This window comes from Callospermophilus lateralis, chromosome 18, assembly GCF_048772815.1.
Source record: "Callospermophilus lateralis isolate mCalLat2 chromosome 18, mCalLat2.hap1, whole genome shotgun sequence".
Classification (NCBI taxonomy): Eukaryota; Metazoa; Chordata; class Mammalia; order Rodentia; family Sciuridae; genus Callospermophilus; species Callospermophilus lateralis.
In genome coordinates, this window is record NC_135322.1 from 49,482,681 (window position 1) to 49,505,114 (window position 22,434).

Below are 22,434 nucleotides of genomic sequence, written 5' to 3' on the forward strand. Positions count from 1 at the left end.
TTATGGCTTCATAAAACCCCACTACATTTTCTTTATCTATTCATCTATTGATGGTATCTGGTCCCAGCCCCATTTTTAAATTTTATTTTGAGACAGGGTTTTACTAAGTTGCTGAGGCTGGCTTTGAATTTGCAATCCCCCTGCCTCAGCCTCCCAAGTAATTGGGATGACAGATGTTCACCACCACTCCTGGCTACAGTGAGTTTCAAATAGAAGTAAGTGAACCTACATATAACAAATTACAGTTCTTTTCATTTGAAACAAACAAACAAAAAAAACAAGTGACAGCTTAGATTCCCTCCATGTCCCTCTGGGTGATGGCAAGGCAGTCTCTCAGAAAAGGATCCTTTCCCCCCAAGTCTGCTATCTAAAGGCACTGAGAGCTCCATCATGTTCTCTCTGATTTTATCATCATCATGAAATCTCCAGTCCAGAAGCTGACACTCCCCAGGGTATCACTGACTAAGGAATACTACAGGCTGCCTGCTCCCAGGTAGGTGGGTATCACAGAACTCTTTCTAATGCAGAAACATCACCCTGTTAGTCCTTTTTTATACCTCCAGGGCTCCCTTTGCCTTTAGGATCACTGGAAATGCTGGAACATGGCTTCCCAGGCCTTGCTCAGACAGTTTCTGTCCTCCATGGTCATAGCCCACCTCTGTCCTCAGTGATGACCTCAGCTACTGGAACCAGCAGTGCTTGCTTTACCCTCAGGCCTTTTCCCACAGGCTTCCCTTTGCTGGGAGTGTTGTCCCAACTTCTCTCCTCACTACCCTGGGGGGCCAATTTCTATGAAAACACGAGACACATTTTTCTGGTACAGAAGTCAGTCCCTTGGGCTTGTTCCTGCCCAGAGCTGTTGCCTCTGACTAGCAGGACAGGTCTGCCCAGAGTAGACAAGCCCCAGCCACTGGAGATAAAGGCCAACTGTGTTTTTATGGCTTGAATGCACGAAAGTGAGAAGATTGAGAGCTGGCTTACAAGACTCCTGGGAACTACCGGAGGAGACTCCTGGGCAGGCAGAGCTGGCTCATTCTACCCTGGGCCTGAGCCAGGAATAGGTTCTCAGAGTTAGTGTACTGGCAGGATTCCTGGGACTTGTCACCTGTCCCAGGGCAGATCAGCGATTACCTATTTCAATCCCAGCTCTGACAGTCACCAACCAGGTGGTGACCTTAGACAAATCTCCCAACCTCTCCAAATCTCAATTTGCTTGTATGTAAAGTGGGGGTACCAATAGCTGCTACACAGCATTATAATGAAAATTGACCACACAGATAAAGCATATGAAGGAGGAGTAGTCATTGGCGTATAATCTGAACCTTCCCTGTCCATTCACTGATGCTATCCATTTCATCAATGAATGCAATTAAATTTAATTATCAAATTAGCCTCAGTGGGAGGTGGGTAACCAGAGCTCTTCCTCTCTGGGTCTGCTTTGTCTGGGTCACAGTGTCCTTCCTCTTCAATGGGCCCTAGATGAATCACTTGGCTTCTCCATATGGCCACCAGCATCTGTTACCCTGGTCAGCACAACAGTCTCCTTGCATCCACTGGGGGCTCTTTGCTCCTATCCCCCTCCCCCCAGTCCATTCTTTTCACAGCCTATGGTGGTCTTGCAAATAAAACAAGGCTAATTATTTTACTTCCTGTTTACAACCCCCTGCTCTCCCTGCTACATCCCCAGATCTTTTTCTTTTTGGAGATAGGATCTCACTAGGTCGAAAAGGTTGGCCTCGAATTTGTGATACTCCTACTGCCTCTGCCTCTCAGACAGCTGGGATTATAAGCATGTGCCCACCATGCCCAGCAAGATACTCCCATATACCATGAAATTAGAATCAAAGCCACCACAACTTTGCCTGCCTCCTCACTCTAGCTGATCTCTGTGACCTCTCTGGTTGCCCTTCCTTTCCTGGAAGAACTGGGTTCCCTTCATCCCAAGCTGGCTGTCATGACTCTGGGAACTGCCAGAGGAGACTCCCTAGGTGAGCTGGCTCATCCTGCCCTGGGCCTGAGCCAGCAGAACCTGCACTTGGTGCTCATACTACCTGAAACATTGCTTCCTCCAGGAATGCTTTCTCTGACCCCAGAATAGAAGAGGCCCTCACTCCCACAGATCAAGAGATTCTCCTTTCTAGTTCCTTCTGTCAGTGGCTTCTCCACAGTACAATGATCTGATTCAGGGCTGTTCCGCCAGTCAGCAAGAGTACCATGGGGGAGGGAAAATATTTGTCTTACTCACTACTGCTTTCCTAAAAAAGCACTCAATAAATTCTTTTTGAACACAGTAAGCACTCAATGGATGCATGTTGAAGGACAGAAGGAATGAATAAATGAAAGGACAGTATACCTTATAAGAATTCTTCTGTGAAGTCTTTGGTAAAGTAAATAGCCACTTGTTGAATTATTTTTGTGTAAAATTGACTTTCTTGGAGCTAAGAGTAGTGACACACACCTGTTAATTCCAGCCATTTAGGAGACTAGGCAAGAGAATGTCAAGTTCAAAGCCAGCTTCAGCAACTTAAGTGAGACCCTATCTCAAAAAAAAAAAAAAGAAAAAAAAATTTTTAAAGGCTGGGGGTATAGCTCAGAGGTAGAGAGCCACTGGGTTCTATTCCAGTACCAAAAAAGAATTACTTTTCTGAACTGGAGATTTAACTCAGTGAGAGTATATGTGAGGCCTTGGGTTCCAACCCTAGCACAGAAAGAAAAAAAAAAAAAAAAAAAAAGACTCTCCTATATTACTATCCCTTCAACATAGTAAAATCTATTCTTTCCATGTCCTTTGTAAAGCTTTTTCCCCCTCTACATTCAAGACATCTTCCTTCCATTAATTTTCCCTTGTTAAGTGGTTTTTATGACCACTTTGTGCTTTAAGCAAAAAGTGCTGTTTGGTATTTAAAATATTCCCTTTGCTTCCTTGGTGAGAAGCCTCTGGCAAGCTCTCCTGTTGACTATAACCAGTGTGACTTGGAACACGATGTCACCCTTCCAGAACTCTTCTCAGACCTAGATAAAACCTTCTGTATGTCTCCAGTTGGGGACAAGGTGTTTGGAATCAGCAGCACCTTATGCAACAGAGCTGCTGGAGGGCCACTCCTCTAAGGCAAATGAAATAAAAATCATGGTGTGTGGAAAATGTGCCCTCAGAGTCCTAGGAACCAAGAGTTTAAGGCTTTTCTGCCAGTAATCCAGTTTTTATTTTATGTTTCTTAGAAAACTGAAGGTTTGTATTTACCACACATGTTACCTAAGATGCAGAAAGGAAAAGAGAGACAGAGAGGTCCAGGTTTGCTAAGGATTTCCATTTCTACCAGCCTTGTCCAAGCTGCCCACTCTGAAAATGACCTCTGCTGGGCTCTGCAGGGCTCCCAGAGCGGGGGATTTTCTTTCAACATGAAATCTATCTTTTTGCTTGTTCATTTCTATGGGAAACAGTATATGCATGCAAAGTTGTTGGCTACTCTCATTTACTTTACTTCAGAAATTGTGGAGGGCTGAGACACCTGAATTTTTCTTTGAACACTTTAAAGCACTTTCTGCGCCTGGAGCCTCTCAGACCTGCTCCCAGAGGAATTTTCTTTTGAATGTTCATATCTCAAAACCTTATGTAACCTGACACAATTATCTGAAAGGAAAAAGAAAAAAAAAAAAACTCAGAATCCAAAAGAAAGTGTTCTGAGCTAGGAATGAAGGTCAGGGTTGGGAAGTGTCCTCCCCTGCTTGGGGACTAGGTCCTACCTCACTATGACAATGCCCAATTCACTTTCCAGAGAAAAATGCTAACCCCCTGGCACAGGGACCAATGGGCACACATTTGCCTGTTCTTCCTGAACAAAGAATCGCTTAATGGGGGGCTCCTGGGCATTACAAAGCTCTGGAATTGGCCATTGGTTAAAAATATTTCAATAATCACTTTGAGTGTCTGCCCTTTCCAGGATGGAAGTATGACTGGTTATGGGTCCCTTTGGGGGGAGATAACTGCTGAGGCTAAAAAATCAACCCATCCAGAGATCTGGAATCTCATGGCAACGTTTAGTGCCAAAAATGGGGTGTACATGGGGGTTGGTCCAGGTGATTTGTCTCAGTCTTAGTCTAAGACTCCTGCCCCCTTAGCCTAACCTAAACTCAAGGGAGGGGGAAAGAGAGTGAGGGCAGAACTAAAATTGGGGCTCTACCTGGAGATGACCTGCATTCTGGAAAGTCCCTGGGCCACAGAGTTCTTCTCTTCTCCCTTTTGTTTTCTCTTTTAGAAATACCAACCCCACTGGCTATTTGCATACCAGTGGTGAAGGACCTCCGGAGCACAGGCACCGTTCATAGGTGGTTGCCTTTTCAAGGAATTCGCTGGAGAAAATTGGAGGCAAGGCTGTGAACAAAACCCCATCCATCTGGTTTCAGTTTATTTTTAAAAAACAATACACACACAAGCCTCCCCACCAGCAATCAGAAAACAGCTTCAGCTTCCCCTGGGGGGGTATTAGCCACCAGGGGTGGGGCTGAATTATGTATATGCAAATAAATGACACCAGGCGTCCAACAGAAACTAATTTTTGTATCTTTTGCAGTTGTTCTGCCAAGAAAAGGCCTGAATCAGGGTTGATGGAAGCTGTAAAGAAGCAAGTTTTGGAATTAATTTTAACAACCAAATTGCCTTAATTCTGCCTTGAAGAGACATGTTTCTAATCCAGAAGCAAATAAAGGAAGGTTGACAGTCTTTCACCTGGGTGCCATTCACTAAATAATGCCATCAGGCCAGGGGCAGTGTGGCCTGATGGTTAGGAGAATAGGATTTGGATGGCTGGGTGACCTAGGGCATGGAGTTTAACTTCTCTAAGTCTATGTCCTATGTTGGGAAGGAGCTAATGAAAGTACCTGCTTCAGAGGTATGATGTGTGTAAGGAAAATAAATAAAGTACAAGCAAGCTGACCACAAATTTCTGGCATGCAGCAAACACACAATAAATGTGAAAGAGGATTATTAATCCTCAAAATCTCAACTGGAGGATCCAAGATAGATCACACCCAGAGTCAGCCAAGTACTTCCCCTAAGTGCTCTCAGCTGGGGCTTGCTTTTCCCCTGAGGCTGGTCCAGAAAACACTGCAGAGCACGAACTGTTTCCTACCTCCAAGGACCCTAATCTCCAAACATCTGCCTTTAATCCTGGGGACAGGAAAAGAATTCAGAGGTGCCAGACACAGTTTAAAAACCCAAATGACACTCCTGGCTTGTGTCTTACTGTCTTCTCCTGGGTAATAAAGGGCCTGATTTCGAGGTGCTCAGCCTAGATGGGATACCTCTAAAAACTGGGGGGTTTCAGTTCACACCTAGGGCATTCGGAGGTAAGTTGGCAACCTCCAGGGTTCCCATGCCACATGTATGAAGTGCTGGAATCCACAAGCATCCAGTTGCCTCTGGCCTCAGCCCTGACATGTATGTGAACACTTTGGGCTGTTTCTAAATGAGACCTTGGTTCGTGTCCCTCATCTGGATGTAGTAATAAGACTTCTGGCCTCCATTCTTCCCGCTTTCCCCAAATTCTGGCCAAATGGGACAGGGTGTCTTGCTGAAGATCATCCCAAGCTCTCCTTTGCCCTTAGAATGAAGTCTAAGAGGCCATGCATGTGGCAAACATAGCTCCACACTAACAGTTCTTCAAGAGCACAGACTTTGAGTTTAGGTACACCTGAGTTTGGATGTTCAGGCAGATCCAGTGTCGAGTCCAAGATCTTGAATGATTTTCTAAGTCTCTGGAAGCCTCTGATGGAAATTGTAAAGAAACAAGTTTTGGAATTAATTTTAATAACCAAGTTGCCTTCCTTCCCTTGAATGTAAATGGTGACAATGAGACCTACTATAAAGTACTATTGTGAGGCCTTTGCACTTAACCCAGGACTTGGGATAGAGTGAGAGGTTTGGAAGTCAACACACAGAATGAAGGTAGGGAAGGTGGTGGGGAGGAGGTGGCTCCCAGGACTCAGAAAGATGATGAGACCAATTTTGGACATGCTGAGAGCAAGGGGCCTATGTGTGTCCAAGGGAGGCATCTAGGGCAGAAAGGAGACCTTGGTTGGAGAGCCGAAAGTGTGGCCAGCATGTAAGCAAGATGTGCGCATGGCAGGGCAGGAAGACCATGAGATTTCCACAGCCAGAGGCTCATCATGAGGAGGACAACCTGGTGAAGGAGGCTCAAGGAGAGGCAGAGAGGTAGGAGGAAACCAGCAGCAGTGGCTGTGCAGAGGAGACAGGGCTTGGGGCCATCAAAAGAGGCCAGCAGGGCAAAGGCTTCAAGGAGGCCAAGTTAGAAGGCAGAGATGGGTCTATGGGATTTGGTGACTAGAAGGTCATTTAGTGGTGACATCTGTGAGGTCAGGATGGGGAGCTGACCCTGGGCTGCAAAGGGGGAGGGGAAAGGGGAGAAAGTGATTGTTGACAACTTTAGAGAAATGTGGTTGAGAAAAGAAGGAGACTATGTGAGAACAATGCCTGAGGAAAGGACTCTAGGATTGAGGTTACCAACAGGAGAGACCAGAGCCAGAGTTGCTGCTGGGTACAGCCAGTTGTTTATTGTTCTTGTCTTCAGCAAGACACCCTGTCCCATTTGCCCAGCACAGGGCCCGAACCCATTAGGAAGTCAATAAAAATTTGTTGTCAGGTGTGGTGGTGCAGACCTGTAATCCCAGAAGCTCAGGAGGCTGAGGCAGGAGAATAGTAAGTTCAAAGCCAGTCTGGGCAATTTAGTGAAATTGTCTTAAAAAATAAAAAGGGTTAGGGATATAGCTCAGTGGTAAAGGACCCTTGGGATTGACCCTCAGTACTGGAAAAACTAACTAAATAAATAAATTTGCTGTCCTTCGGGGGGGGGGCATGATGGGGTCTAGAGCACGTGCAAGGACTGGCCATTGGCAGGAAGAGGAGCCCCTTTGTCATTATGTCAGATATGAGCAGAATGCAGGGAAGGCTCCTTGGGATTCTGTTGCCTCTGAGCTGGACCACAGAGGAAGGACAAGGTGATAAATGAGTGCCTGGCTCCAAGAACCCAGGATAGAAAATATAGTATGAACGCTCTTGGAGACTGCTACTTGGCACCCTCAACTAGGGACTTCATCCTCAAATCCAGGGCTCATTGCCTTTATCCCTTCACAGCTGTACCCTCTCAATGGGCCAGCAGATGGTGCCAGTGAGCTGCTGGACTCTGCCAGAGTAGACCAGAGCCAGCCAGTCTGTCCTGGACCCTGAGTCCTCCAGATCCTGGGGCATGCTAAGGGTTAAGCAGTTTCTGACAGGTTGGGAGTTAGGACAAAAGACTAAGGAAGATGTGAGCTGAGGACTTGGGGTGGGGTGGCTCCAGGGGCTCATTCCTTCTGGTTGCCCTTCATTCCTCTTTCCTCCCAGGCCTCACCTTATCTGTGAGGGTTCCTGCCCTCTGCCCCCCTTCCATTCTCTTCCCGGGAGGCCCCAACCAGCCCAGACTCCTGGTTCTGGCAGAGGCTGGTTGTCTGCCCCTAGGCAGGCACGACCTGGCACCAGCCTCAGACAGGGCTGGGCCAGCCCCTCCCAGTTATGACTGCCTGAATCACCCTCTACTTCTAGAACACCTCCACCTGATGAGGGGAAGGGGTCAGTGGCCAAGGAGGCCACAGAAGGTTGAAGCACAGATCTTGGGAAGGAGGAAGAATGGCCTCCTGGTCTAAGAAGGAAATGAATTAGGAAGGTGTATAATAATGTGGCAGATAATCTAGTCTGCAACTGAGATCTCACAAGGCTATTGGTTCCACCTGAGGTGGCACAGTGTCCTAGAAGCTGAACTGAAAATACCCCCTTCCTATCTTAGCGATCCTATACTCCATATCCAAAGGCTAAGCCAGTCTCTCCCCATCGTGGTCTTTCTGATGAATCAAAGTCCTTCATGATTCCTTCAAGGGACAGGGTAGGACCCCGCTTCTCAGTCTCACCTTCACCTTTCTTATCTGCCTCCATCCCCCAACCCTTCCATTTTTGTTCTGGCAAGCACTAGCACTATCTATGTGGCCTTGACCTTGAAAACTCCCCAAGATACCCCTTTTTATCTCCTTCTCTGATTCTCAAGTGGAAGGCCTTAATGGTCTGAGGCTAAAGAAACTATAGTCAGATTCTCAGTGGGGTGGCTAGAACTGGGAGGGGTGGGGGGTTCTGACCAATGCACATTCTACAGCTCAGAGCAGGAAGCCAGGCCAAGATGGGTATATACCTCTGAGCCTGGGCTATGCATACAGGGCAGTAAGAGTCAGTGGATTTGGATAAAGTATATTTCTCTGAGTTTCCAGAAGCAGGATGACCCAGACTTGAGAAGAGGAAGTTACCAGAAACACACATATCTCTCTCTATCTGTCTCTTAATATCTCTCTCTCTCTCTCTCTCTCTCTCTCTCTCTCTCTCTTTCACACACACACACACACACACACACACACACAGAGACACACACACACAGAGAGAGAGAGAGAGAGAGAGAGAGAGAGAGAGAGGGGAAGGATCATGGCTTAGGGAACCACACAACCACATGGTACAGAGAAGCCATGGAGCCCCATAGACATAAGTACATACAAACACAGGCACACAAGGTAAATGTACCCAAGGTCAGGCGTACACACCCTCCCCAGGAAACTCCTGCCTCCTAGGGCAGGTCTAGTCTGTCATCCATACTCCAGAAGGAGGGAAAGGTAGAGGAAGAGGAGTGGCTCTGGGCAAAGATGGGTCCTCCACTCAGAGCTTCTTCCCTTGGCCTGGCCCCCAGCCCCTCCCTGTGATCTCCCTGGCCCACTAGGAGCCAAGTCTGGATGCAGAGAAGGCTTTAGAGGGGGCATTTTCATAGAATACTGGCACAGAGCCTGGGCACAGGAGAGAGAGAGACAATGAGCAACAGGGTTAGGAGCTGTGATAAGGAGTCTATAACCTTCTCCCAGGACCTATAGAGAACAGCAGGAGGCACTGGGCAAGGCCTGGAGGCTCACAGGGAGACAAGGACCCCCTCTGCAGTGGCTTGCACCTTCTCTCCTCAGCAAAAGGCCTGGCACCCAGGTACTGGCACCAACTCCCAGTCCCTGGCAGAGCTTTGGCATAAAGCTAGGCACAGGGTGCCAGACACAGGGGTGGGAAGGGGGGCACCAGGCCACACACAAACGAGGACCTTCATACACACAGGCATGGATATGCACCCACACACCATTTATTTTATCCCCTGGGGATTCAAGGGAGAAGGGCAAGGACCACCCTGTCCTAGAGGCTGCACTCACTGACTTTGGGGGTGTTCCCATTGACTTGGCTCTTGCAGGGGGAGGGAGGAGAGGAGCACAGGTAAGACCTGGAAGCTTCCTCTGGTCCTCCACCCACCCCCACCCACCAAACACATGTACTTGAGTGGCATGAGGTGGCGTTTGTGCATCCCCAGAGTTGGTCCTGGATGGAAGAAGGAAGGAGGGAAGGTCACCTCTCTTCCCTCAGCCCCTGCCCCAGGAGGATTTTGTGACCGAAAGCTACTCATGTGTGAGTGTGCGTTAGGGCATGCATGCCTGGGACCTTCGGCCGCACACACGGTGTGCTGATGCGGGTGTGGCAGGCGGTGGCCAGGCGAGGGCGGACTGGTTCGCCGCTGAATTCCGCCAGACTACGGAGGTACTATCAATGTGAAGAGCCTGAATGGAAGTTGTGTTTGTCCTCAGGTGTCCCGAGCAAGTGTGAGCAGGATGTGCTCACCTGGGCGCGGCGGCTCATGGCCCTGGGTGCGTTCGTGGGTCTCAGGGGTGAGAGGATGCAGGGCACAGGAGCTGGGCCCATGGGCCCTTTACTCAGCTCAGCCCGCGGCAAAAGTCTCCTCCTCGCGCAGCAACTTAGGACTTTGTTCTGGCTTCTTCGAAAGCGGATCTGGCGGAGAGGGAGGGAAGGGTGGGCGGGGGGTGGGGGGGATGGGGGAACACCTGCCCAGCGGGGGGTGCAGGGCGTGAAGTGACGAAAAGCCCCACCCCCGCCCCGCCCTCGTCCCGCCCTCGTCCCGCCCCCGGGGTTCTTTATAAGCTGGGTCCGAGGGCCAGCAGAGAAAGTATCCCTCCCGCCCCAATCTGGTGTACCCCTGCACCCTGCGTCCCGGCCCCGAGTCCCTCTCCTCGCTCCCAAGTCCAGCCCTCGCCCCGCCCCGGCCCAGCCGCCATGGAGCGTTGGCCTTGGCCGTCGGGCGGCGCCTGGCTGCTCGTGGCGGCCCGCGCGCTGCTGCAGCTACTGCGCGCAGACCTGCGTCTGGGCCGCCCGCTGCTGGCGGCGCTGGCGCTGCTGGCCGCGCTCGACTGGCTGTGCCAGCGCCTGCTGCCCCCGCCGGCTGCACTCGCCGTGTTGGCTGCCGCCGGCTGGATCGCGTTGTCCCGCCTGGCGCGCCCGCTGCGCCTGCCGGTGGCCACTCGCGCGGTGCTCATCACCGGTGAGTGCGCGGAGCGCGGGGAATCCAGGCTAGAGGGCGGGACCGCACACCTAGAGGGTTCCCCATGGGCATGGCCAAGGCGGGCTCCCCAGCCCAGGAGAGAGAGTTCCCCTTCCCTTGGGTGTTAGGGATCAAGCCAAGTAGGAAGCGCTGAGCACCTCCCCAAGTCTGGGAAACTACCTGCAGCTCCAGGGAGTGTTGGAAAGAAAGTGAGCTAGGGAGTAGGCAGGTGCTCAAAGGAAACCGTGACTGAGAAAGGGGGAACCTTCTGGAGTTTGGGGAGTTTATGCTGTGTGCCCCTGTGAAAGAACAGTCGTGTAGCAGGGAATAGAGCTCGGAGGGACTTCAGAAGACACAAGTTGGAGAAGAGTCAGTCATTCATTGAACTCTGCCTGGTATCTCCGTGTGGGACGTCGAGTGGGACGTTGTCGCATGTTCTGTTCCCTGGGGGCAGAGGAAGGAGCTTAGAAGGGAACTGCACTGACTGGAATCCTTGAAGTTCAGAAAATCTTGAGGTCACCATGAGGAAAAACTGGGCATTCAGCTGCCTCTTAGGTCTAACCACCTACCGGCAACCTTCTGAGATAGCAAGAGTCTGCACCCCGCATCTCCCCTCCATCCTGCCTGGTCCTCAATGCCCAAAGAGGTCCTGGAGAACAAGGCTCAGGTGCCTCTGGCAGCCTGACTGAATTTTCTTGGTCTGGAGTGGGGAATAAATCCATCACTTGAGCAAGGGAAGGAAAAGGAGGTGCTCAACCACAAGTGGAGATGGGGAGAAAGGCATGGGGGCACTGGCCCATTGTATGGGGACAGGAACAACCTACTTTCTCCCTCAACCAACAAGGCTGTGGACAGGTACTCTGGGCTCTTGCATTGGGCCTGTCCTGAGGACACCTAGCAAACTGGCTTCTCAGAGACCCATTAGGGGTCCTGCATGATAAATGGGACTGGGAGAACTCTGGAGGAAATCCTTGAGCTAGGTCTCAGAGGACGCAGGGAGAATGGTGAAATATGAAAGGTGTCTTGGGTTAGAGAAAGGGTGTGGGACAAAGGTTTAAGGCAAGAATAAGTATGACCTGGGTAGGGGACAGTCAATAACCAGTCTGACTACAGGGATGTTATGGGATGTGAGATTTCCTTGGAAGAGGCCTTGGATAGCAGGTAAGAAGCTAGACTATGCTGAGGTGGGGAGCGATGGAAACTGGTTAGAGGGCTTTGGGCTTTAGCAGAGGTAGAGATGGAGTAGAGCTCAGGCCAAATGATAGATGCCCAATTCGGGGTGTAGTGTGAAGATTCAGGGGACCCAAGTTTCAGGGGTTTGAGGAAGGAAAGCCATCAGATCCTCCTAGCATGAAGCAGGAACTAAGTTATAGGCTCTGCCCTCAGGGACAGGGCAGATCTCCTCCTGCCTTCTAGTTTGTGAGTTGCCTCAACAGGACCCAGGCCATCTGCAGGTATTAGAGGCCCTACTGGGCAGTCTTTCCTGAGATTGACCTCAGGTTTTTATGATGCTGCTGTGGATTCTCCTAGCCTTAAGGCTGAGAGAGGTGAGAGAAGGACTGCCCTCTGAGACCTGGATTCCCTCCATCCCTGGTTGCAAAGCTTCCATCTCCTTTAGCACTGATTTCCTGCCTTCCCAATGCCTTCACATCTGGCATTTCCTCAGTCAAGATCAGGCTACAAGACACTTAAGTGACCAGGTCCTGCCCTACCTAAGAGCACTGTGTCTTATGCCTGCCAGTGCTGCCACCCACCCCTCACTGCTTGCCAAAAACTACTTCATTAGTTCTGCTATGGGTTTGGGGTTTGGGCTGGGTGCCTATATGCAAACTCATGTGCCAATGGGTGACAGGGGTAAGCCTGTGTGAACATCCAGGCAGATTGGAGGTACTAAAAGTTACCCAGTATAATGTATGCTGGTAAGAAGGTGTGTAAAATATAGGTGACTATGTTGGGACTCCATCGCTGAGGTTCTGGGAGGCTTTAGTTTTCCTGTGGAGGGCCTAACTGCTTTGGGAGGGAGCTGAGGAAAATGTATGCAGGCATGATCCCCCCAAAAAACTCTTTTCCCCTTCCCCTTTCCTCTCTCCTCCCCCAGCTAGACTTGCCTTTGAAGGACTCCCCAGCATGAGTTGGTGGGCGCCCAACTGCACAAAGCCCAACTTGCAGCCCCCAGCCCAACTTTGTTCTCTGCCTCAGCAGAGGGGGTATGGATGAAATGAGGGGTACTGAGTGTTCAGAGCAAGCAGAACTGCTTTGCAGCTTTTCTGCTCAGCAGGACAACCAGGGGGGATGTCCAGAGGGCCTTCTCCTTCCTTGGCCCTCCCCCTCCCCTTACTGGCTACCCACAGAGCCAGAATCAGAATCAAGAAGCAGGGGGTTATCGGGTACCCACAGACCCCCTCACTGGCCCTACCTGGTGGCTCTTCTCTTTGTATACCAACTAGAATAAATTAAGCCTCCAACAGTGGTAACTGATGTCCAGTCATATTCTGTGGGATTAGGAAGGGATTCAAATGCAAGTCTGTTCTCAATCTACCTTGGTTCCCTTTCTGGGGGCAAATAGTCTGGGGTTCAGAAAATATAAACTCAGAAAATATTTTCTGGGGTTCAGAAAATCATGACCCAACTGTTGTCATGATTGGAATTGCAAGGGTTGCGGGAGGGTGCCAAGGATGAGGTGAGGATATGTTTCCAGCTTACCTAGAGCCTCAAACAATAGTTGAAACTGGGATTGGAGAGAGTCTCAGGTTGGACAGAGCCTGATGGATGATACCAGAGAGCTTGGGCTTCATCTTGAGGACTCTGGGGAGCCTTGTGAAAGTTTTCAGCCACAGAGTGATTATCATTTTTGGAAAAATCCCTCTGGCTACTTGAGGAAAGGATGAATTCAGTGAGCTAGAAGGGACTAAATGATTGAGGATGCTGCTTCAATTTCCAGTTAAAGGAAGGAAGGGCAAGGTTCTCAGAGTAGGGAGTCAGGTAGGAAGGGAAGCTGTACAGTAACTGCATGCGAGTTATGGCTTAACATCAAGCAAGCAGGAGGACATCAGGGATGGTGCAGGGTCTCAGGCAACCTGGGATAGAATCCTGACCTTATTCTGTGCTGGCTACGTAATTTCAGGAAGCAAATTAGCATTACTAAGACTCAGTTTCTTCTGTAAAGTCAGGGACAAAAGCCACATTTGGTGGGGTACTGTCAGGAGATAGGAAAATGGTAGCTGTCACAGAAGGACAAAGCCTACCAGAAGTGGATATAGGGAAGGAGAGCAGGCTGTTAGCTAATACTGAGTTGAGTGTCTAAAAGCCTGGGTCCCACCCAGACCCCGGTGATCTTCAGGTTGTCTTGGGGCTGGACTGGGTCACCAAGAGAGTTCACCAGCTGCCCTGCCCTGGCCAGGTTGCGACTCTGGTTTTGGCAAGGAGACGGCCAAGAAACTGGACGCCATGGGCTTCACGGTGCTGGCCACCGTGTTGGAGTTGAATAGCCCCGGCGCCCTAGAGCTGCGTGCCTGCTGTTCCCCTCGCCTAAGGCTGCTACAGATGGACCTGACTAAGCCAGCAGACATTAGACGTGCACTGGAGTTCACCAGGGCTCACACCACCAGCACTGGTCAGTTGGCATTGCTCCACAGGGTAGGGCATGCCTGGGCGGGTGTGAAAGGGACAGGGATTTAAAATTTGCTACTGGACTGACCTGAGGCTTCCCTCCCTGCCTTCATGTCTGCAGGCCTGTGGGGCCTGGTCAACAATGCAGGCTTCAACGACATAGTAGCCGACGTGGAGCTATCTCCAGTGGCCACATTCCGCACCTGCATGGAGGTGAATTTCTTTGGTGCATTGGAGCTGACCAAGGGCCTCCTGCCACTCCTACGCCACTCAAAGGGTCGCATTGTAACAGTGGGTAGCCCAGCAGGTGAGAGCCCTCCCCCTCTGGAGGGCAGATAGGGATTTGGGGAAACCCTGGCAAAGGCTGAGCTGCCTCACTATGCCCCTTTTATCCCTAGGAGACATGCCATATCCATGTTTGGCAGCCTATGGGACCTCCAAGGCAGCCATGGCACTGCTCATGGACTCATTCAGCTGTGAACTGCTTCCCTGGGGGATCAAAGTCAGTGTCATCCAGCCTGGCTGCTTCAAGACAGGTGAGGATCGGGGCTATGGATGGGGCACGCATGAGGTCTGGTACAGGAAAACAGGTGGGCATCATCTTATGGGAGCAGGGACAGATCTGAGGAATGGACTTGGCTTTGGCTAGAGGAAACGTGGTTAAATAGACTGTTAGCCTTTGGTTTCCTAGCCAACTTCCCTCTGACCTTGCTACCTGCTCCCCAGAGTCAGTGAGAAATGTGAGCCAATGGGAACAGCGCAAGCAATTACTACTAGCCAACCTGCCCCAAGAGCTGCTGCAAGCCTACGGTGAAGACTACATCGAACACTCGCATGGGCAGTTTCTGCATTCGTTGAGCCTGGCCCTACCTGACCTCAGCCCGGTTGTTGATGCCATCACTGACGCGCTGCTGGCAGCTCGGCCACGCCGCCGCTATTACCCAGGCCGCGGCGTGGGGCTCATGTACTTCATCCACTACTACCTGCCAGAGGGCCTGAGGCGCCGCTTCCTGCAGAACTTCTTCATTAATCCCTGTCTTCCCCGAGCACTGCGGCCTGGCCAGGACACACCCCAGGCCCTAAAACCCAACCCAAACCCTTCCCCAGTGGCAGCTCGGTGAGCTCTGTGTATATAAGGCCTAGCTGCTCCAGCATAGGAGGCTCTGTGAGCCCTTGGCTCTTCCCTGGCTATTATGACCCCCCGAAACCTATCCTAGAGCCTAGCCTAAAGCACCCCAACCCTACCCACTGCAGATCCCCAGTCCAGGCCCAGAAGGCTGAGGTTTTCCAGTGAGCTTCTGGGCCTCTCTACTGCTTCATGAGCCTACAAAGACACCTCTTGGGCACAGTATTCCACCCTTCAGCTTGGAGAACCCAGCTGAATGAGGAGTTTAGTGCACAATTTAGCTGTAGCCTTTGACAGGACCCTGCAAATAGTACCTCTGCAAACTAAGGAGTGACTGGGTGATTAGGGACCCCTCCAGGATTGTTTCTCAGCACCCGTGCCTCAGTGCTGCAAATCCATGGTTAAATTCCAACTGTCTCTTGACCAACTCAAGAATTGGAAGCCCAGCCTCCCCCCCCCAAGCCATAAGGAACTGCATACCCAACTTGCCCAATTGCTACTTTTTAAATAAAGACAAAATTTTATTTCTCCTAGAATGGGGGAGATGTACTGTTTGGAGGAGGTGACTGGTTGCCTGGATAATAGGGTGTGGCTGCCTAGCAGACTGGGAACAGCCTGGGGAGCTCTTGGGGCTCAGCATGGGGGCCAGGGCTCTGGGCACAGGCCTGACTGGGCTCCCCTGGCACATTCTGTGGTTCACACCCTACCTCCTCTGTTGACCTCAGGCAAATAATTTATCCCTAGGTCTGGATTTCCTCATAGTGAACTGAGGAGAATAATCATGATGGCAGGGAGTTATAGGGCTCAGTAAAGCAATTAGGGAGGCATGTGGGTCCAACAGGGCCAAGACCCAGCTCTCCAGGCCCATCTCTGAATTTGAACTTCCGGCAGAAGAAGGGGCTATCCTCCAGGGACTTCCCTGATCCTGAGGAATCTGGGCTGCTGACTGCAGTGGTGAGCTCAGCAAGGGTGTAGTTTTGAGGGAAGTTGGGGGTGTTGGAGAGATATCAGGGTCCAAAGGAGGCAGCAGACAATGGACTTAAAGAGGGCAGTTTTATTGTCTCAGAGGGGCAGAGCTACTTCCTCCATGCCCCAGGGACACATACACACACACACATATACACACTCTATCCTTTCCATGACAGTGGGAGTGACCCTCAGAGGAGACAGCAGGCTCACACTGCTCCCACAGGTTCTCAGGTTAGGAAGGGGCATGAAAGTGACTACATGCTTCTCAGACATGTCAGTAGCTGTAAACATAGGGTTGAGAGGACCTCATTGCTCTGGAGGGGGTCTTGGTCCATTCTTGGTTAGGAGGGAGGTGCCCAGCCCCTTTTCAGGCCTGAAAGCAGTCCCAGAGGGAGTCAATAAAGCTGGGTAGCCCCTAGGACAATGTGCTACCTGCCCCCAGGGCAGGCAGGTGAGCCATGGGCTTTGTCACAGCACACACAGATATACACATTTGCACTTAGGAGCTTTGGGTCAGGATGCTAGAAGATAGGGATGTAATTGTCGATCTTGGCGCGGTGGCGCTGGGCAATACACTCAGCAATCCACACAATGTTGCGACACTCCTGCTCCTTGAGCTTCACAAAAGCATAGAAGACACCAAAGTGGAACTGGTTCAAGAAGGCCAACTTGTTCAGCTTCACCTGAGGACAAAGGCAGGTGTGGTGTACATGGCCATGGCCAGACTCAGGCTTAAGCCACCAACCCCTCCCTATGCCAGGCAGGACCTGAAAGAGCTTCATGCTTACCTCATGCTCGAAGAATCGGTCCTCTAGGGTCTTGTCTCCAGGGTTGCTGCCTGCACCCTCGAAAAGCAGTTTGTATTCCTGGCCAAAGAGTTGGGGGAAGCACAAGCATGAGAGTGCTGCTGGGTACTGGAGGGATATGTGGTGCTAACAGGCCTACCCACCATCCTCCCAGCCAGGGTACTCACTGGGTAGTAATCGGCCACGTTCTTGACCTGCTCATAGTCATCAGCCCTAGCCAGCTGAGCCAAGCCCTCAGGGTAGAGGCGCCCGCAGTGCGGGAAGAGCTTGGCACGGTCCTCCTTGGATAGCTCTGTGCCAAAAGAATTGATGGTGATGATGAAGGCGCGGCGGTCTGCTTCAAACTTCAGGGCAAGTGCAAAAACACATAAAGAAAGGGAGGAAGAGGAAGATGTAGTCAGTTAGCAGAACTTCCCCCAGGGCTAGTGGGGACCAGCAGGCAGGAGGGTGGGCAGGCACTCACCTCCAGAATGGGGCACATGGCATCAGCTGTGGTCCCGCCCAGTAAGGTGCAGAACTTGTAAAAGGACTCCAAGTAGGCCTGTGTAGAGCATGGAGCTTCCTCAATGCAAGCAGGGAGACTCTGGATACTTGTTAGGCCCCTACTCACAGCTCCCTCCTCCCCTCCTCAGCCCCTTTCATGATAGGGATTGGTCAGGAAACTTTAGGGCAGAGCTCCTAAAATATCAAGCAATTCTAATAGTTAATCAGCAGGCAGGAGAAGCCCACTGCCTTCTACCCAGGAGTGACAGAACAGTTTCTGACCAACAGTCTGCTTCAGGGTGTATGTCTCCCACCCCCTCATCTCACAGAAAGCCAGGTTCAGAGGGACCTCCCTCTTCTTCCTGCACTTCTGCCTTCCTCTTCCCCAAATCTCCCAAATTTCCTCTTCCTGAGTCTCAGAAAGGTTTCCATGGGCTATGGAGCAAAGGTTACTCCTGAGAGTTCAAAGAGATGGCTTGAACTGAATCCCTGGGCCCTTGCTGCATCCTACCTTGTAGAACACCAGCCTCCACCCCACCAGCCCCTAAGCATCACAAAGCAGGAACCAAATTGTCAATATAGTTCCTGCTGAAGGATGGTTATTGCCTATGTAGACGTCAGCCTCCCAGTGCAATGGCTGGGCATGTAGGCTGCTGGTGGGAACAAGCACTTCCTGCCCAGGCAAATTTGATCTGTTGGGCAAAAGGAAAGGACAGGTCATCCCAGGTCCCAAGTCCCTCCCAATACTAGCTTATAAAGGCTTCTTCTCTCACACCTCTCCACAGTCTTGCAGACCCCATGGGTAGCTCTCTTGCATGGGTACTCTTCACTCACAGCCCTGGGGTCCCATCTTTATGGCGTGGTCACAGAGACTCTGACTTTACAGGGTAGATCCAATTCTGTTAAGTTACGGAAGGAACTTGGACCCCCAGGCTCCACTATTCCAAGAGAAAGGATCCAAGACCCAGAACTCCATAAGGACCCAGGCTTAATCTGGCTGGCAACACTAGACAGGCTGGGCTTGGGGAAGCGCCTGAGGGTGACCAGTAGGGTCACAGGAGGGAAGAAACAAACAAATAGGTCTGGAAAAGGACTGGAACAGGTCAGGAATAAGAAGCCCAGAAGAGGAGTAGAATCCAGGTCAGAGAATTGCCAGGAGTCAGACAGCCTGGGGATAAAGACAGTTCCCAATCTCCACCATAGCCTGGTGTTGCTTTTCAGTCCCTCTACTAGTCAGTCCCCTGTGGCCTTCCCTGTGGCCAGTCTAGCTGGTTGTGCTGAAATCCTGAGGCCTACTCCAGTGGGGCCCAAGTTCCCATTTGTGGGGGAAGCCACCAGCCAGGTCTTGGGCTCCATGCCCAGCTGCCACCTATTTGCTTGGCCAAGCTGTATTGATCCCTGGAGAGGTTGAACCCAGGGTGGAGAAGGCTGGTAGGATAGGCCTAGACTCTCCTCTAAAGGGTAGGGTAGCTAAAGAAACTGGTAAGACCCAGGTACCAAGGTCACCTCTCCCCCACACCCTGTCTCCTGGAGTCTGCCAGCCCATGGCTGCTGCACCAGCTGCCTATAGTTCCCACCTGCCAGGTGGCTAAGGGTCCACCTAATCTCCCATCTGTGGTCATTGGGTTAGGACATTGCCTGACGAGCAGGAGGTCCTGGCACAGAGCCCAAAGTGTTGGTTAGTGTTTATGAGCTGATGCTTGGGCAGCCCTTGCAGGTGACTCCAGCTAGAACCAGTCAGGCCCAGTGAGGGTGTGGGTGAGGCTGGGGGGACAGCCACACCCCTTATCCTGTCTCAGGGCAAAGAACCGGCAACAGGCCAGCTGGGTGGGCGGGCACACTAGGAATGTGTTCTCTCTCTCTCTCTTGGCTGCCTGGGCTGGCTGGCCTCCCTGTTCACAGGGTGGATGACAGTCCTCACTTTAGCAAATAGGCTGAGCCAGGTGTGATCCCTGGTACTGCCAGTGACTTACTGTGTGGCTTCAGACAACCACCTTACTTTGCTGAGCCTTCAGTTTTCTCATTTTATAAATGACGACAATAATGTCTACTGACTGCTAGAGTAGTCCTGAGGATGAAAGTTGTGGATGATCTTTCTATCTCTAATGTGCTCTCCACACTATAGCCAGAGAGGGCTCTCTGAGTACATTACTCTGCTGGAAATCTTTGCTAGCTGACCTTATGCATGGGATAAAGTTCAAACTTTTGGCCTAGCATTCAAGGCCCTGGGTGACTTGACCCTGTGCCTGCCTCTTCCTCCAGCACCTCCCCACTGATTATATGTAACCTGCACTTCCCACCTGTCTGTGCTCTGTGCTTTCCTTCTGTGTATACCATTTCCCTGCACCATCATGACCTCCAGGCAGACTAGGGCACTTGGACTCAGGCTGTGCCAAATGTTATCCAGTCAGTTCCAATCAGAGAAAGAGAGGACCCTTACCATGGAGACTAGACAGACACATGCTCTCAGGGTTAGGTCAGCAAGTCCCTTGGCCAGGGTCATCCCCAGCTCCACTTCAAGGACTACCCACTGCTGATCCATGTTCCTGACTATGGTCCATCAAGAGTCTTGGCAATACAGCTCAGTACCTCATCACAGCCAGAGTCCAGCCTGTCCCAAATATCCCTAATGGTCCCTAGCTCTTAATCTCTTTGGACCAGGGCAGTGCTGGCCCAGTCCATCCCCTATCCCCAGAATCAGCCATAGCCTAGTGGAAAGCAAAAGGTGGGATGTGGCATGACTCTAGTCTGGGAACCTGAAAGGCTCAAAAAGACCTGGCTGCTCCCCTCCCACTACCATAACCGAGCATACCACTGCCTTTGTTCAAGCACCTGTCCTGGCTGGCAACAGCTGAGATGGGGTAGGTCTGAGGGCTACGGTCTGGGTAGTGGCCTGTGACCGTCCTAAATGCTGGGAGACCAGCAGTCCAGGAGCCAGCTCTAACAGGCCAAGTGGTAGAGTGCCAGCCACTCCTGCTGATCTTATCTGAGCCTGCCGCAGGCACCACAGGATGGAGAGCCTGTTCCATGCAGCTTTGCACCCATCACAGGAACAAGAGAGCAAGCTGATAAGAGTCTGGTGCAGCTGTGTCCTTCCCAAAACCTCACATAAATCACCATCCTACCATACCCACAGCCCCACCCACCAACAGGTTAATCCTTCACTGCTCATGTGCAGCAATACCTTGTAGAGTGTATTGCGGATAATCTCGATGTTCATCTCATCAAGATCCTGCTCTGAGATGCAGTCCTGGAAAAAAGCCGCTGGGGAGGAAAGACATGGATGTGAAGGGTGGGAAAGAGGCAAAAGCCCTGATGATGTTCAATAACTCTGCAGGGCCCAGAGGGCCCCACCATAAGGCCCATTGAGCTAAGTATTGGGGGGCGCCCAACCCAGCCTGAGATACTTGCCTTGGAAGTGGCAGAAGCAATACTCTGGGCCATGCGCACTGACCTGAGCTTTTCCTGCCTCCTTGCTCCTAAAATTGATTTATAAAGGAGGCGGCCAGCCATAACATGATCTAATCGCTGCTGGGACAGACCCAAGTTCAGACCATGCCAAAGACAGGCTTGCATAAGAGGCCATGAGATTCTCCTTTCTCTTCTCCAGGGGCAGCTGTGGATTCAGGGCCTGACGCCCACTTCTCTGCATCCCCTAGGAGGACCTGGTGCCCACACTTGGAAATCCAGCCTTCTTCTCTTTAGGACAAGATATGAGTATAGCAGCTGGGTGGGCATGGACCAGTCACCCAGGGACCATTGCAGAACTGGAAGGAAAGGCCACAGCATGACAGAGTATCCTTACCCCTAGGAGGGCCTGCAAACTCATTGATCTGTTCTTTCTTTAAATTTAAGATGGGGGCTGGGGATATAGCTCAGTTGGTAGAGTGCTTGCTTCGCATGCACAAGGCCCTGGGTTCAATCCCAGCACCACACACACAAAAAAGACAAAGATGGGAAAACTGGGAAAAAAAAAAAAAACAGCCTAGAACTAATTGGGAGAATGGAAGGCATACTAGGTCAGTGGATATGGCTTGGGCCTCTCAGCTTTGAGCCCTGAGATTCAACTCTTGATGGCTTCCTAGAGTGGTGCCCTGGGGCTCAGGATATTGGCTATGAGGCACTAGCTAGTTATGGCCCTTGTGCCTTCTCCACAGCCTCCTAGGCAGGCAGGAGCCAGCACTGCCTAGGCGGGGCCCTACAGGAAGCGTGCAATTCCCTTCCCTTCCTTGGCCTCTGACATGGACCTTGCATCCTGCCGGACACCGTCTGACATGGCCCCTGGGACCTGCTTGCTGGAGGCAAGTGGAGCTATTTGCTTCCCTCCACTGCCTCACAGGCAGCCAGCGACTCTGTCCCTGCTTGGGGCCACAATCCGTCAGAGCTCCCAGGACTCCAATGGATCAAAGCTTTTCTCTCCCCTCCACAAACTTTGCCCTCTTCTGCACTCAGAGAAACCAGACTAATTCCAAAGTTACATGGTCTGAGGCAGGCCCTAGAGGTAGCCTCCCTGGCCCAACAAAAGCAACAGGAAAGGAGAAGTGGGGTGTTGAAGAGAGCACGAGAGGAGGAAATTAAGGAAAGACAAAGATGAGCAGCAGCAGGCAAGTCTGCCTTTTTGGCTCAGGGTTATCCTGCCCCCAACAGTCCACAAATCCCACACCAAGGCACCAGCACTGAGACCACTGCCCAGCTCACCAAGGGGTGTGTCCACCAGAATGGCATTGTAGAGCTCAGCAGGTGTCTGTGCGATGTTCACGGCCTCCATCTGCTCGAAGCTGCCTAGTGGGTGGCACTTGGGCACAAGCTCAGCAATGGAGCGCTGGTGCAGTGTACCGGTGATGAGCAGGATCACATTGTCAATCATGTAACTGTAACTGTGGGAGACAGTCAACAGCAAGATAGCCTATCAGGGTGGAGGCCTAGAAGGCCTGTTGCAGCAACCATGTCCTTGTCTCCACCCTGCATGGGCCATTAACCCCTAACCAAG

The 22,434-nt window shown here is 51.4% G+C and overlaps 2 protein-coding genes across 2 annotated transcripts in view; one reads left to right on the forward strand and one right to left on the reverse strand.

The window, feature by feature from the left end:
- The first annotated feature begins 10,186 nt into the window (after positions 1-10,186).
- On the forward strand, positions 10,187-15,663 carry Hsd11b2 (hydroxysteroid 11-beta dehydrogenase 2). Its single transcript, XM_076839004.2, has 5 exons — positions 10,187-10,451; positions 13,852-14,064; positions 14,182-14,367; positions 14,459-14,596; positions 14,787-15,663. Exons 1-5 carry the CDS (start codon positions 10,187-10,189, stop codon positions 15,179-15,181), a joined length of 1,197 nt encoding a protein of 398 aa, XP_076695119.1. The 3' UTR covers positions 15,182-15,663.
- A 559-nt stretch (positions 15,664-16,222) lies between these two features.
- Atp6v0d1 (ATPase H+ transporting V0 subunit d1) overlaps positions 16,223-22,434 on the reverse strand; it is a 38,417-nt gene continuing 32,205 nt past the window's right edge. Inside the window, exons 3-8 of the mRNA XM_076838480.2 lie at positions 22,143-22,321; positions 20,629-20,708; positions 17,425-17,502; positions 17,129-17,305; positions 16,944-17,021; positions 16,223-16,838 (exon numbers count right to left, since the gene is read on the reverse strand). Coding sequence (XP_076694595.1) covers positions 16,677-16,838; positions 16,944-17,021; positions 17,129-17,305; positions 17,425-17,502; positions 20,629-20,708; positions 22,143-22,321 — 754 coding nt within the window. The 3' untranslated portion in view covers positions 16,223-16,676. The remainder of the gene's footprint in view (positions 16,839-16,943; positions 17,022-17,128; positions 17,306-17,424; positions 17,503-20,628; positions 20,709-22,142; positions 22,322-22,434) is intronic.

Bases quoted from the DNA above. Each gene is read 5' to 3' on its own strand.
- Hsd11b2 (XM_076839004.2), top strand. From the start codon at position 10,187: ATGGAGCGTTGGCCTTGGCCGTCGGGCGGCGCCTGGCTGCTCGTGGCG. The intron at 14,065-14,181 runs GTCAGTTGGCAT...TCATGTCTGCAG, and splicing joins GGCTCACACCACCAGCACTG to GCCTGTGGGGCCTGGTCAAC. The intron at 14,597-14,786 runs GTGAGGATCGGG...CCTGCTCCCCAG, and splicing joins GCCTGGCTGCTTCAAGACAG to AGTCAGTGAGAAATGTGAGC.